This window comes from Dama dama, chromosome 28, assembly GCF_033118175.1.
Source record: "Dama dama isolate Ldn47 chromosome 28, ASM3311817v1, whole genome shotgun sequence".
Classification (NCBI taxonomy): domain Eukaryota; kingdom Metazoa; phylum Chordata; class Mammalia; order Artiodactyla; family Cervidae; genus Dama; species Dama dama.
The window spans coordinates 23734018-23748737 of NC_083708.1; the positions used below are offsets into that span (position 1 = coordinate 23734018).

A 14720-nucleotide genomic window follows, 5' to 3' on the forward strand; every position below is an offset into this window, starting at 1 on the left:
ATCATGGCATCTGATCCCATCACTTTATGGCAAATAGATGGGGAAACAGTGGAAACAGTGACAGGCTTTATTTTGGGGGCTCCAGAATCACTACAGATGGTGATTGTAGCCATGAAATTAAAAGACGCTTACAATGCGGGAGACCTGGGTTCGATCCCTGGGTCGGGAAGATCCCCTGGAGAAGGAAATGGCAACCCACTCCAGTATTCTTGCCTGGGAAATCCCATGGATGGAGGAGCCTGGTGAGCCAGGAGGAACCTGGTGGGCCATAGTCCACAGGGTCGCAAAGAGTCGGACACGACTGAGCAACTTCACTTTCACTCCTTGAAAGGAAAGTTATGACCAACCTAGATAGCATATTAAAAAGCAGAGATATTACTTTGCCTATAAAAGTCCGTCTAGTCAAGGCTATGGTTTTTCCAGTGGTCATGTATGGATGTGAGAGTTGGACTGTGAAGAAGGCTGAGTGCCGAAAAATTGATGCTTTTGAACTGTGGTGTTGGAGAAGACTCTTGAAAGTCCCTTGGACTGCAAGGAGATCCAACCAGTCTATCCTAAAGGAGATCAGTCCTGGGTGTTCATTGGAAGGACCGATGCTGAAGCTGAAACTCCAGCACTTTGGCCACCTCATGTGAAGAGTTGGCTCTTTGGAAAAAACCCTGATGCTGGGAGGGATTAGGGGCAGGAGGAGAAGGGGATGACAGAGGATGAGATGGCTGGATGGCATCACCGACTCGATGGACATGGGTTTGAGTAAACTCCAGGAGTTGGTGATGGACAGGGAGGCCTGGCGTGCTGCGATTCATGGGGTTGCAGAGTTGGACACGACTGAGCGACTGAACTGAATAAAGCTTAATAAAAGGAAGAATTTTGTTCTGTTTTCAATTAGAGAATTGAGTTATTTTTGCTTAATGTGTACATACTTCGTTTCTTTGATAAAACTGAAAATTTGTTGAGGGTAAAATTTTTTTTTCCTCCTGAAATAGCTAGTTAATAAAGGGGAGATGACTAATAAGAACTCAGTTAATTTCCATTGAACTGTTATCAATTATGTCTTACCAAATATATCTTATCATATGCACATGTGTTTATATACTAGGATCCCAGTCCTATGAATTTCTTGACTATAAAAACCTACATGTAGTGTGTAATTTACTTAATGGCTCTTATGCACAGAATTCTTCAACCCCTTTTTTATTCTTAGAATGAAACTATTGTCTACTTTAAATAATCCAATAAAGAATCCTGTCCTGTTTTTAAAGATTTATCTTAATTGCTAATCTATTAGTTGTGTATGTTTCTCAGATTTTATCTTCAAAAAAGCAAAAAGGCTTCCAAACTCATTTTGAAATGATGTACAGTATTTTCATCTGTTTCTTTACTTTTCCCACAAACATTGATCACTGAGCTTGAATCTGGGGATAGTGAAAGGGGAGATGAAAGAGAAAGAACAGTGTTTGGGGTCGAGATGGATTTTTTATGCACGTGGCTGGAGTTGTGAGCTTATGTATGTTTCAGGAAAGGGTCTGCAGGAAGGGAGATGCCTTACAGGGTCCAAGAGTAGGCGCTGCGTGTCTAACACTTAGAAGTGAGTTGTTCCAGAAGATAAATGTGTTGACAAAGCAAAAGACTTCACTGGGAAGTGGCCCCCAGGTGAAGAGCAGCAGGGTAAGGGAACCCAGAACTGCTCTGCCATGTGGCTTGCAGTGTTGGGTTTTATGGTAATGGAGGTAGTTTCTGGGTTGTCTCTGGCTAATCATTCTGACTCAGGTTCCTTCCTGGTGGCCTGTGCATTGTTCAGCCAAGATGGATTCCAGCGAGAAGGATGCTGGGAGGTTGGCAGGACATATGAATTGGTGTCTCACTACTTTTGACTTTTCCCGAGTTCTTCCAGTTGGTGGTAGCTTCCGTGTTCCCTACCAAGGTCTCCTGTTGTAAGATAACTCATGCAAGTGGTTACTGTCAACCCTGGCCAGGGTAGGTGGTTTTGGGCAGTGGTTCCCCTAATATATATGTATATAATATATATATATAACATATAGGCATTAGAATATAAGCTTTGTTTGCTCACTTAATTTGTTTCTAGCCCCATTGCTTGTCATTTCTCAACAGCTCCTGAAATTTTTAGTGTAGATTTCCTCTGCTAGCTAAGAGAATCTTGAGAAAACTTGATATTTACATTTAGTCAATAATTTAGAAAGCCTTTAAAATCCTTTATTTTTTCATAGCTATTTCATATTTTAATTAGTATATTTTTGAACTTCACCTTTCATTTCCCATAGACTTAAGTTTATCAACCTTTATCACTTTATTTCTTCTTCATTTTTTAGGTTCATGCTCAAGTCCTGAGAAGTCACCCTATTTTAAATCTTTTCAATTTCTTTGAAAATGTATTTGTAGATTTGTGCTTTTAAGAGCATACAGTAGAAAGATAGCTCTGATTTTAAGGAGTAGTGTGAAACTAATGGTGGCCATTGTATTCATCCAGAGACATAGGTTTGAACTTTGTTGTAGGGGAAATAAAGGATTGGAAAAATAAAAAAGATAGATTGCACATGAGAAATGAAGGAGGGGGAGGAGATTGGGTTTTCTACTCTGGCTTTCTGTGTTGTTGATACTACATATAGTTAAGGGAAGGAATAAAGTAGTTACAGGTTTTAGTAGTGTGAGTTCAGGTTTAAACTGATTTTGAGAAGCCTGTGGTACATCTAGAGGTAAGGAACAAGGAAGTTGATTTTTGTTTGATTTAGGAGTACACAGGCATAACATTTCCAGTGGGGATGGAAATGCAGGATTTATTGTCTTAAGAGTTTTAATAAAAGCTATAGGCAAATGAATAAAAGAATTTCTACAAGTTAGTAGTAAAAGGTTCAGTTCAGTTCAGTGCAGTCACTCAGTCGTGTCCAACTCTCTGCGACCCCATGAGCTGCAGCATGCCAGGCTTCCCTCTCCAACACCAACTCCCGGAGCCTACCCAAACTCATGTCCATCGAGTTGGTGATGCCATCCAACCATCTCATCCTCTGTTGTCCCTTCTCCTCCTGTCCTCAATCTTTCCCAACATCAGGGTCTTTTCAAATGAGTCAGTTCTTTGCATCAGGTGGCCAAAGTATTGGAGTTTCAGCTTCAACATTAGTCTTTCTAATGAACATCCAGGACTGATCTCCTTTAGGATGCACTGGTTGGATCTCCTTGCAGTCCAAGGGACTCTCAAGAGTCTTCTCCAACACCACAGTTCAAAAGCATCAATTCTTTGGCACTCAGCTTTCTTTCTAGTCTAACTTTCACATCCATACATGACCACTGGAAAAACCATAGCCTTGACTAGACGGACCTTTGTTGACAAAATAATGTCTCTGCTTTTTAAATGCTGTCTAGGTTGGTAATAACTTTCCTTCCAAGGAGGAAGTGTCTTTTAATTTCATGGCTGCAATCACCATCTGTAGTGATTCTGGAGCCCCCAAAATAAAGTGTCTCACTGTTTCCACTGTTTCCCCATCTATTTCCCATGAAGTGATGGGACCAGATGCCATGATCTTAGTTTTCTGAATGTTGAGCTTTAAGCCAACTTTCTCACTCTCCTCTTTCACTTTCATCAAGAGGCTCTTTAGTTCTTCTTCACTTTATGCCCTAAGGGTGGTGTCATCTGCATATCTGAGGATATTGATATTTCTCCCAGCAATCTTGAGTCCAGGTTGTGCTGGAATAAAAGATAAATAAATAGAAAAAATGGGTAAAAAAACCTGGAAGAGGCACTTTACAAAAGATGATATGCAAATAACAGATTAGCATATGAAAATGGAACTTCACTTCATTAGATGTCATAGAAATGCAAAGTGATACCACAATGACTGTACCACTATCTAGAATGCCTAAAATGGAAAGAAAGAAAATAAAAAGACATTAGCAAGTGATTAATAAGATCATGGAGCAACTGGAGTGTTCACTCTCTGTGGATATGAAAACTCTTAGTAGCCAGTATCTCTTAAAGTGGAAAAAATGAACAGATGTGATCATTATGACCAGTCCTTGGAAAATGGAAAATGGCAATGTGTGTGTGATGTGTGTGAGTTTGAGAAAGAGAGAGAGATTGATATGTAGAGTTTGCTAATATGTTCACCACGAGTAATTTCTGTGGGAAATAAAGCCCACCGGCCCAGACTGAAAGAATGGACTTGGAGACACTAGGTGCAGCTAGAAGAGAGGCTTTAATGACGGTCTTGCAAGATCTGGTGTCTGGTGGGCAGGCATTCCCAGTGTCATTAAAACAAGCAATTTTATCCCCTAGCATGCAAATCCTTCCCCCAGTTCCTTCTTGGCTGAGAACTGTGGGGTGAACAGTCTTCCCTGACGTTTCCTAGGTTTGTTCCCTCTCTGTTTATGGGCTGGCCCCTCCCCAACATCTTGTTTCTTCCTTTTCTGTGCACCTATTCCTGTTTTTCTGTTTTGAATTCACCAGCAGAATGAGCCTCCACGAAAATCCTAGACATTCCACCCTCCCTTTGTTTGCCCGGACTTTCCAGTTTTATAACCCTTATGGTTACTACATCAGTAAGCTGTTGGGCAACTTTGGCTGATAGTAATTTTTCCACCCAAAGCCAGCACCCTTGAAAATGGACTATTTTAAGTTTTTTTATTTCTTACAATTTCAAGCTACCAGTGGTTTAAAAAAAAAACAACTTGCAAAATTCTTCAATGTTTAACAATCAGTTTTAGCCAACTGCTGCCTAATCCAGTACTTCTATTTTTAGATATAGCCAACAGAAGTGCATATGTGTTGACCCAAAAGACAGATACTAAAATGTTCACAGCAGGTGTATGCCAAATGCCCAGAATGCCAAAACCCAGAAACAACCTTAATGTCAATTACATTGGAATTGATGAATAGTGGTATATTCACATAATGAAATGCAACAATGAAAAGAATGGACTATTTAGAATCTCATTACACATAATAACAGTAATAGGTGTCACAAACATAGTTGAAACCAGACAAAAGAATATATACCATATTTTTTAATTTATATAAAGTTCAATAGCAGGCCAACTAATCTTGAGTGTTAGGAGTCAAGATAGTTGTTATCCTTATTTGGAGTCGTGACCAAAATGTGGCACCATGAATGGTGGACCTTGTAAGGTTCATGTTCTGTTTCTTGATCTGAGTGCTATTTACTTGAATGTATTTGCCTTGTGAAAATTTCATTAACTGTAACTTATAATTTGTATCATTTCTGAGTGTATTTTTTATGTCAACAAAAATACTTACAAAAAGCATTTGAACAAATAGGCAATTACCCGGAGATGAGATATATAAAATGAGAAGAGTTGACAGAACTTTGGGGAATGCAGAAACCTTACACATGTGTTCCTATTTCTTTCCCCATTTTCCTCAGGACTCCTTCCAGCTTCTTCTGTGAAAGCATTACATAAGGTAAGGTTAATACCAAGAATACTGCTCTGTTGCATTTCTGCCTAGAGGTTGTTTCCAAAGGGACTTTTGGACTGAATTTTTTCTTAGATTTAGAGTTAGAAGAACTGCCATCATGAAGAAGACTCCCTGAAGGCAGGAGATGGTGCTAACTACAGAATAGCAACAGTTTTCTAAACCCTCCTAGTGTGTTGGATTTCAGTAAATGCCCTGTAACTATGTCATCATCTCCCACTGATGTACTGAAATAATGTACTTTGTGAATTTTTTGGTTTGAGAAGCTGGGAGAAGGGAAGCAATCTTGTACTTAGAGTGCTTTGAGAAGTAGGGAAGTCCTTCCAGTAAACAGAAAGGTCTCTCGCTAAAGCCTGTTAATGTATTATATTAGAAAAGTGTCTGTTTAGCTAGACTACTGCATACTTCTCTCTTTTTTCCAGAAATGGCAAGAAGTCTTTTGAAGACATCGCCTAACCCTGTAAAGACAAAATTGCTGCATCAGATAGGATTGTCACTTTATAATACTTCTCATGGCTTCCATGAAGAAGAAGTGAAAAAAAAACTTGAACGGTTTCCTGGTGGATCTGTTGACCTTCAGAAGGAAAACAATGGCATTGGCATTCTTACGCTGAACAATCCAAGTAAAATGAATGCCTTCTCAGGTATAGAGATCTTTCTTATGTTAAAGAATGATACCAAATCTAACCTGCTATCCTGTAATCTTTATCCTTAAACTCTGTAGACAGAATTCTTGAAAGTCTTGGTACTCTTTGTAGAACATGAAAAAACAAAAAGTTGTCACATGAACCAGGAATATTTTTAAAATTTATTTATTTTTAATTGGAGGATAACTATGTTATAATATTGTGTTGGTTTCCGCCATACATCAATCAGTCATAGTTATACGTATGTCTCCTTCCTCCTGAACCCCCCCTCTCACCTCCCACCTGATCCCCTCTCTGTTGCCAGACAACACTAGTTTGAGCTCCCTGCATCAAACAGAAAATTCCCACTGGCTATCTGTTTTACTTATGGTAATGTATATGATTCCATGCTACTCTCTAAATTTCTCCCAGCTTCTCCTTCCCCTATTGTGTCCACAAGTCTGTTCTCTATATATGTATTAATATATGATACTTGTTTTTCTCCTTCTGACTTCACTCTCTATATTAGGCTCTAGGTTCATCCATCTCATTAGAACTGACTCAAATGCATTCCTTTTTATGACAGTAATATTTCATTGTATATATGTACCACATCTTCTTTATCCATTCATCTATTGATGGGCATCTAGGTTGCTTCCCTATCCTAGCTATTGTAAATAGTGCTGCAGTGGATATTGGGGTACATGTGTCTCTATCAGTTTTGGTTTTCTCAGGGTATATGCCCAGTAGTACGATTTCTGGGTCATATGTAGTTTTATTCCTAGTTTTTTAAGGAATCTCCATACTGTGCTCCATAGTGGCTGTACCAGTTTACATTCCCACCAACAGTGCTAGAGGGTTTCCTTTTCTCCATACCCTCTCTAACTTTATTTTTTGTAGTTTTTTCATGATGGCCCATTTGGACCGGTGTGAGGTGATACCTCGCTGTTTTGATTTGCATTTCTCTAATTATAATATGTGAACTGTGAACTTCCAGATGTTCAAGCTGCTTTTAGAACAGGCAGAGGAACCACAGATCAAATTGCCAACATCTGCTCGATCATCGAAAAAGCAAGAGGGTTCCAGAAAAACATCTATTTCTGCTTTATTGACTATGTCAAAGCCTTCAACTGTGTGGATCACAATAAACTATGGAAAATTCTGAAGGAGATGGGAATACCAGACCACCTGACCTGCCTCTTGAGAAACCTGTATGCAGGTCAGGAAGCAACAGTTAGAACTGGACATGGAACAACAGACTGGTTCCAAATAGGAAAAGGAGTACGTCAAAGCTGCATATTGTCACCCTGCTTATTTAACTTATATGCGGAGTACATCATGAGAAATGCTGGGCTGGAAGAAGCACAAGCTGGAATCAAGATTGCCGGGAGAAATATCAATAACCTCAGATATGCAGATGACACCACCCTTATGGCAGAAAGTGAAGAGGAACTAAAAAGCTTCTTGATGAAAGTGAAAGAGGAGAGTGAAAAAGTTGGCTTAAAGCTTAACATTCAGAAAACTAAGATCATGGCATCTGGTCCCATCACCTCATGGGAAATAGATGGGGAGAAGTGGAAACAATGTCAGGCTTTATTTTTTTGGGCTCCAAAATCACTACAGATGGTGATTGCAGCCATGAAATTAAAAGACACTTACTCCTTGGAAGGAAAGTTATGACCAACCTAAATAGCATATTAAAAAGCATTACTTTGTAGCCAACAAAGGTCCGTCTAGTCAAGGCTGTGGTTTTTCCAGTGGTCATGTATGGATGTGAGAGTTGGACTGTGAAGAAGGCTGAGTGCCGAAGAATTGATGCTTTTGAACTGTGGTGTTGGAGAAGACTCTTGAGGGTCCTTGGACTGCAAGGAGATCCAACCAGTCCATCCTAAAGGAGATCAGTCCTGGGTGTTCACTGGAAGGACCGATGCTGAAGCTGAAACTCCAGTACTTTGGCCACCTCATGTGAAGAGTTGACTCTTTGGAAAAGACCCTGATGCTGGGAGGGATTGGGGGCAGGAGGAGAAGGGGATGACAGAGGATGAGAAAACTGAACTGAATTATGAGCGACATTGAGCATCTTTTCATATGTTTATTCAGTTCATTTCAGTTCAGTCGCTCAGTCGTGTCCAACTCTTTGCGACCCCATGAATCGCAGCATGCCAGGCCTCCCTGTCCATCACAAACTCCCGGAGTTTACTCAAATCCATGCCCATCGAATCGGTGATGCCATCCAGCCATCTCATCCTCTGTCATCCCCTTCTCCTCCTGCCCCCAATCCCTCCCAGCATCAGGGTCTTTTCCAAAGAGGCAACTCTTCACATGAGGTGGCCAAAGTATTGGAGTTTCAGCTTCAGCATCGGTCCTTCCAGTGAACACCCAGGACTGATCTCCTTTAGGATGGACTGGTTGGATCTCCTTGCAGTCCAAGGGACTCTCAAGAGTCTTCTCCAACACCACAGTTCAAAAGCATCAATTTTTCAGTGCCCAGCTTTCTTCACAGGCCAACTCTCACATCCATACACGACCACTGGAAAAACCATAGCCTTGACCAGACGGAGCTTTATTGGCAAAGTAATGTCTCTGCTTTCTAATATGCTATCTAGGTTGGTCATAACTTTCCTTCCAAGGAGTAAGCGTCTTTTAATTTCATAGCTACAGTCACCATCTGCAGTGATTTTGGAGCCCAAAAAAATAAAGTTTGACACTGTTTCCACTTCTCCCCATCTATTTCCCATGAGGTGATGGGACCAGATGCCATGATCTTAGTTTTCTGAATGTTAAGCTTTAAGCCAACTTTTTCACTCTCCTCTTTCACTTTCATCAAGAAGCTTTTTAGTTCCTCTTCACTTTCTGCCATAAGGGTGGTGTCATCTGCATATCTGAGGTTATTGATATTTCTCCCGGCAATCTTGATTCCAGCTTGTGCTTCTTCCAGCCCAGCATTTCTCATTGATGTACTCCGCATATAAGTTAAATAAGCAGGGTGACAATATGCAGCTTTGACGTACTCCTTTTCCTATTTGGAACCAGTCTGTTGTTCCATGTCCAGTTCTAACTGTTGCTTCCTGACCTGCATACAGGTTTCTCAAGAGGCAGGTCAGGTGGTCTGGTATTCCCATCTCCTTCAGAATTTTCCATAGTTTATTGTGATCCACACAGTCGAAGGCTTTGACATAGTCAATAAAGCAGAAATAGATGTTTTTCTGGAACTCTCTTGCTTTTTTGATGATCCAGTGGTTATTGGCAATTTGATCTGTGGTTCCTCTGCCTTTCCTAAAAGCAGCTTGAACATCTGTAAGTTCTCGGTTCACGTATTGCTGACGCCTGGCTTAGAGAATTTTGAGCATTACCTTACTAGCGTGTGAGATGAGTGCAGTTGTGTGGTAGTTTGAGCATTCTTTGGAATTGCCTTTCTTAGGGATTGGAATGAAAACTGACCTTTTCCAGTCCTGTGGCCACTGCTGCACTTTCCAAATTTGTTGGCATATTGAGTGCAGCACTTTCACAGCATCATCTTTCAGGATTTGAAATAGCTCAACTGGAATTCCATCACATCCACTAGCTTTGTTCGTAATGATGCTTTCTAAGGCCCACTTGACTTCACATTCCAGGATGTCTGTCTCTAGGTTAGTGATCACACCATTGTGATTATCTGGGTCGTGAAGATCTTTTTTGTACAGTTCTTCTGTGTATTCTTGCCACCTCTCCTTAATATCTTCTGCTTCTTTTAGGTCCATACCATTTCTGTCCTTTATTGAGCCCATTTTTGCATGAAATGTTCCCTTGGTATCTCTAATTTTCTTGAAGAGATCTCTAGTCTTTCCCATTCTGTTGTTTTCCTCTATTTCTTTGCATTGATCGCTGAGGAAGGCTTTCTTATTTCTCCTGGCTATTCTTTGGAACTGTGCATTCAAATGGGAATATCTTTCCTTTTCTCCTTGGCTTTTTGCTTCTCTTCATTTCACAGCTATTTGTAAGGCCTCCGCAGACAATCATTTTGCCTTTTTGCATTTCTTTTCCGTGGGGATGGTCTTGATCCCTGTCTCCTGTACAATGTCGCGAACCTCCGTCCATAGTTCATCAGGCTCTCTGTCTATCAGATCTAGTCCCTTAAATCTATTTCTCACTTCCACTGTATAGTCATAAAGGATTTGATTTAGGTCATACCTGAATGGTCTAGTGGTTTTCCCTACTTTCTTCAGTTTAAGTCTGAATTTGGCAATAAGGAATTCATGATCTGAGCCATAGTCTGCTCCTGGTCTTGTTTTTGGTGACTGTATAGAACTTCTCCATCTTTGGCTGCAAAGAATATAATCAGTCTGATTTTGGCGTTGACCATCTGGTGATGTCCATGTGTAGAGTCTTCTCTTGTGTTGTTGGAAGAGGGTGTTTGCTATGACCGGTGCATTCTCTTGGCAAAACTCTGTTAGCCTTTAGCTATCTGTGTATCTTCTTTGGAAAAATGTCTGTTTAGGTATTCTGCTCAGTTTTTGGTTTAGTTGTTTGTTTTTCTGGTATTGAGCTGCATGAGCTGCTTATCTGTTTTGGAGATTAATCCTTTGTTAGTTGTTTGATTAGCTGTTGTTTTCTCCCATTCTGACAGTTGTGTTTAGTTGTCTTTATACCTTGTTTATAGTTTCCTTTGCTGTGCAAAAAATTTGAAGTTTTATAAGGTCTCCCTTGTTTGTTTTTGTTTTTATTTCCCTTAATCTAGAAGGTGGGTCATAGAGGATCTTGCTGTGATTTATGTATTCTGCCTATGTTTTCCTCTTAAGAGTTTTATAGTTTCTTGTCTTACATTTAGTTCTTTACTCCATTTTGAGTTTATCTTTGTGTATTGTGTTAGGAAATGTTCTAATTTCATTCTTTCACATGTGGCTGTCCAGTTTTCCCACCACCACTTATTGAAGAGACTGTCTCTTCTCCATTGTATATTCTTGCCTCCTTTGTCAAAGATAATGTGCCCATAGGTATGTGGGTTTATCTCTGAGCTTTCTATCTTGCTCCACTGGTCTATATTTCTCTTTTTGTGCCAGTACCATACTGTCTTGATGACTATAGCTTTGTAATATAGTCTGAAATCAAGAAGGTTGATTCCTCCAGCTCCATTCTTCTTTCTCAAGAATTTTTTGGCTACTCACGGTGTTTTGTGTTTCCATACAAATTGTGAGATTTTTTTTTTGTTGTTTTTCTAGTTCTGTGAAAAAAGCCATTGGTAATTTGATAGGGATGCATTGAATCTGTTGATTGCTTTGGGTAGTATAGTCATTTTCACAATATTGATTCTTCCAATCCAAAAACGTGCTATATCTCTCCATCTGTTTATGTTGTCTTTGATTTTTTCATCAGCGTCTTACAGTTTTCTGTATACAGCTGTTTTGTCTCCCTTAGGTAGGTTTATTCCTAGGTATTTTATTCTTTTTGTTGCAGTGGTAAGTGGGATTGATTCCTTAATTTCTCTTTGATTTTTCATTGTTATTATATAGGAATGCAAATAATTTCTGTGTGTTGATTGATTTTGTATCCTGTGACTTCACTAAATTCACTGATTGACTCTAGTAATTTTCTGGTAATATCTTTGGGATTTTCTATGTATAGTATCATGTTGTCTGTAAGCAGTAAGAGTTTTACTACTTCTTTTCCAATCTGGATCCTTTTCTTTCTTTTTCTTTTGTGATTGCTATGGCAAGTACTTATAGAACTATGTTGAATAATAGTGGTGATAGTGGGCACCATTGTCTTGTTTGAACTAGGAACATTTTTTACTAATTGTGTATATTTTAATGTTTTTTTATATATATGAATACAGATGTTGATAAAATTAATCAAATTGAGCTTGATTATTTTTTCCATGGAAATTTTAAGTGCTTAATAACTTCATTTGTGTTCAGCTAATATCACTTGGAGATAAAAGGAAGGATATTTCAGAGATTGAAAACTAAAGAGAAAACCCTAAAATGAAAAAAAAAATTTAGTTTTTTTGTGAACTAAAATAAGACTGTCATTTTAACCGTGTAATTCTAATAATCAGTAAAAGCACTGTACTTGCCTATTTGTTGCCTCTTTTCTAACTCTGAGATACAGGTAAATACCTTCTATTGCTAGGCAACACTCTTGGCATATAAGAATTTTACATTTAAGAGACTTCAAGGTCTAGGACCTGGATAATTTGTAATTTTTTGCCAAAGCTCAAATTTGAGCTATTCTACCATGATGTAATACAGAAGCCAATGAATAACCTTGCTGACTACCCAGCACTCATGTTTCAAGGTGATTTTGGCAGTCTCTGTTTATCAGTTACATGCTTCATAGAGGGAGGGGGTTGTGAATTATATTTTGTAGTAGCATTTGAAATATTGGGTTCAAAAATATCCCAATAGTTTTGTCTTTACATAATCATAACTATAGATGTAATTCGATAGACTGTAAACTTTGTAAATTATCAATGATGAGTCTTTAAACACAAGATGACTTTTCTTTACACTCAGCAGAATCCAGGGATATATCTTGCTATAAATGTTAACAAATAGAAATATAATGCAGGACACAAGTGTCAGCTATATATATCATTTAAAATTTTCTGGTAGCCCTATTTTTAAAAGGAAAAAGAAGGGTTAAATTAACTTTAGTAATATTGTGTTTAGTCAGTGTATTCAGAATATTGCAACTTGTGATTGATATAAAAAGTATCAATGAGATATTTTCCTGTTTTTTTCATACCAGGTCTTTGAAATCTGCTATGTATTTTACACTACTGTTAGCGAGTTGGGTCTGGCTGCTTGCTACTCAAAAATCAGCATTCAAGACAAGTGTTGTTAGGAAAGAAAGTTGCTTTTTAGTCAGAATGCTGGCAGTCTGGGAAGATGGTGGACTCAATGTCCCACAAAAACCACCTGTGAAGATTCTGCTCAGCCATGAAAGTTTTAAAGGAAAAAGGGGACATAATCTCAGTCACTGAGATGAAATGTCTGAGTCATTGCCATCCCCCACTGTGTGCTGGCTTGTTGAATTTTTGTGAGTTTTCTTTAGATGCTCTCGTTCACATAGTTTGTTTGCCTGGATTTGTTCCTGAGATTTCTGAAGAAGAAGCTAGGGAAGAGATCTAGTCCTCTGTTACTTATTCTTCACCTCTACTTATCTGATCTATGGAAAGAACCAACAGGTTAGGCAATGTACTCTGTCATCCAGAGATCTGATAGTTGTGCCTAAGGCCAGAGATGAGCAGAGGATGGCGTTCCCTGGCCTAAGGTTAGTGATAAGACAGAAGAGACTTCCTGTAGAGAGCTATTTCCTGCCAAAGTCTGTTTACACTACTGCACATCTCAGTTTAGACTAGCTTTATTTCAGGTGCTCAGTGACTTCATGTGGGCGTGGCTACTTCATTGGACAGTGCAGCTCCATACCTTCATTTGGTTCAGAGAATAAAAGGCAACTTTTATATGAGCCTATAAAAAAATAAAATTAGGTAAGATTGTTCTAGAGATTTTAGATTAGATAGCTACTAATTTTAACTAACTACTGAATAACTATACTTTATGATTTATCTTAGTAAAGCTTTTTATTCAAATGGAAACAAGTATTAATTTGATGCCTAGTGTTTAAAACTGACACAAGCAGAGCTACTTTGTTATTTTTTTTTTTTAGAGCTACTTTGATTAGAGTGATGGGGTTGGGTTGGGTTGAGAGATGATAAATGAGCCCTACACTCACAACTCTCAGGTCCTTGCCTGAAGATCACCCAAGCAGATACCCCATGGTCCATTTCATCTCTTACATTTATTTCACAGAGTCAGTAAGATTAGTTTAACTACTGGTGTAGGTTTCTTATATTCAGGGCCAGCTTTTTTTCCTACCTAACCACATATTTATGTGGCTTCTTAATTAAGGAGGAAAGAGAGAGATCACTAACAAATTGTAAATTTTTAAAGCAGAGAGACTGTCATGCTTATCTTCTTTGTATATACTCAGTACCAACATTATAGGCATTTGATAGACATTCAGTATTTGTAAAATTTGTGATCTAAGAGTCTTTTTTGATACCTTACAGTTCTAAATTATTTCTATTTGTCCAATATTTTATGTGTCTGTGATTCCCCCTCCCCTCTCTGGCAGGCGTTATGATGCTACAACTTCTGGAAAAAGTGATTGAGTTGGAAAACTGGACAGAGGGGAAAGGTCTCATCGTCCGTGGGGCAAAAAATACTTTTTCTTCAGGATCTGATCTGAATGCTGTGAAAGCACTAGGAACTCCAGAGGCAAGTATTGTATGAATTAAGCAGTAGATTCTACATGTTTGTCAGCCATCTATGGCTAAGATGTTTATATTTTACTTACATGGTTATTATGATGACAGCTATTCTCTAATAGCTTTCCAAAGATAAGAGTTTTTGTTTTGTATCTAAAAGACTAGCTTGTAATAGTGTGAAGTAATGGCAGAAAAATGAAGGACAGGAAGGTTGGCAGTAAAACGTCCACTATTAAAACCAGCAAGGATGTGAATTTTTTAAGTGGAAGCCCCTTAGCATCTCATGATACGGAGTTTTGCCTGTGGTACATATATGAAATATCTAGCGTGGTTTTGGCAATTGGTAGGCTCCAACAAATGCTGGGAGTTGAAACATTTGCTTTTGAATTATGGTGACCGAAAA

At 38.8% G+C, this 14720-nt stretch overlaps 1 protein-coding gene across 7 annotated transcripts in view; it reads left to right on the forward strand.

Annotated features, from left to right (window-relative positions):
• The window catches only part of ECHDC1 (ethylmalonyl-CoA decarboxylase 1), a 59412-nt gene that overhangs the window by 10471 nt on the left and 34221 nt on the right, over nt 1-14720 (forward strand). For 6 of the 7 annotated variants that reach the window (XM_061131556.1, XM_061131555.1, XM_061131557.1 and 3 more), the window contains 3 exons: nt 5394-5431; nt 5866-6087; nt 14185-14327. In XM_061131556.1, coding sequence (XP_060987539.1) covers nt 5868-6087; nt 14185-14327 — 363 coding nt within the window. In that variant the 5' untranslated portion in view covers nt 5394-5431; nt 5866-5867. The remainder of the gene's footprint in view (nt 1-5393; nt 5432-5865; nt 6088-14184; nt 14328-14720) is intronic. The other variant, XM_061131553.1, reaches the window with a different exon arrangement.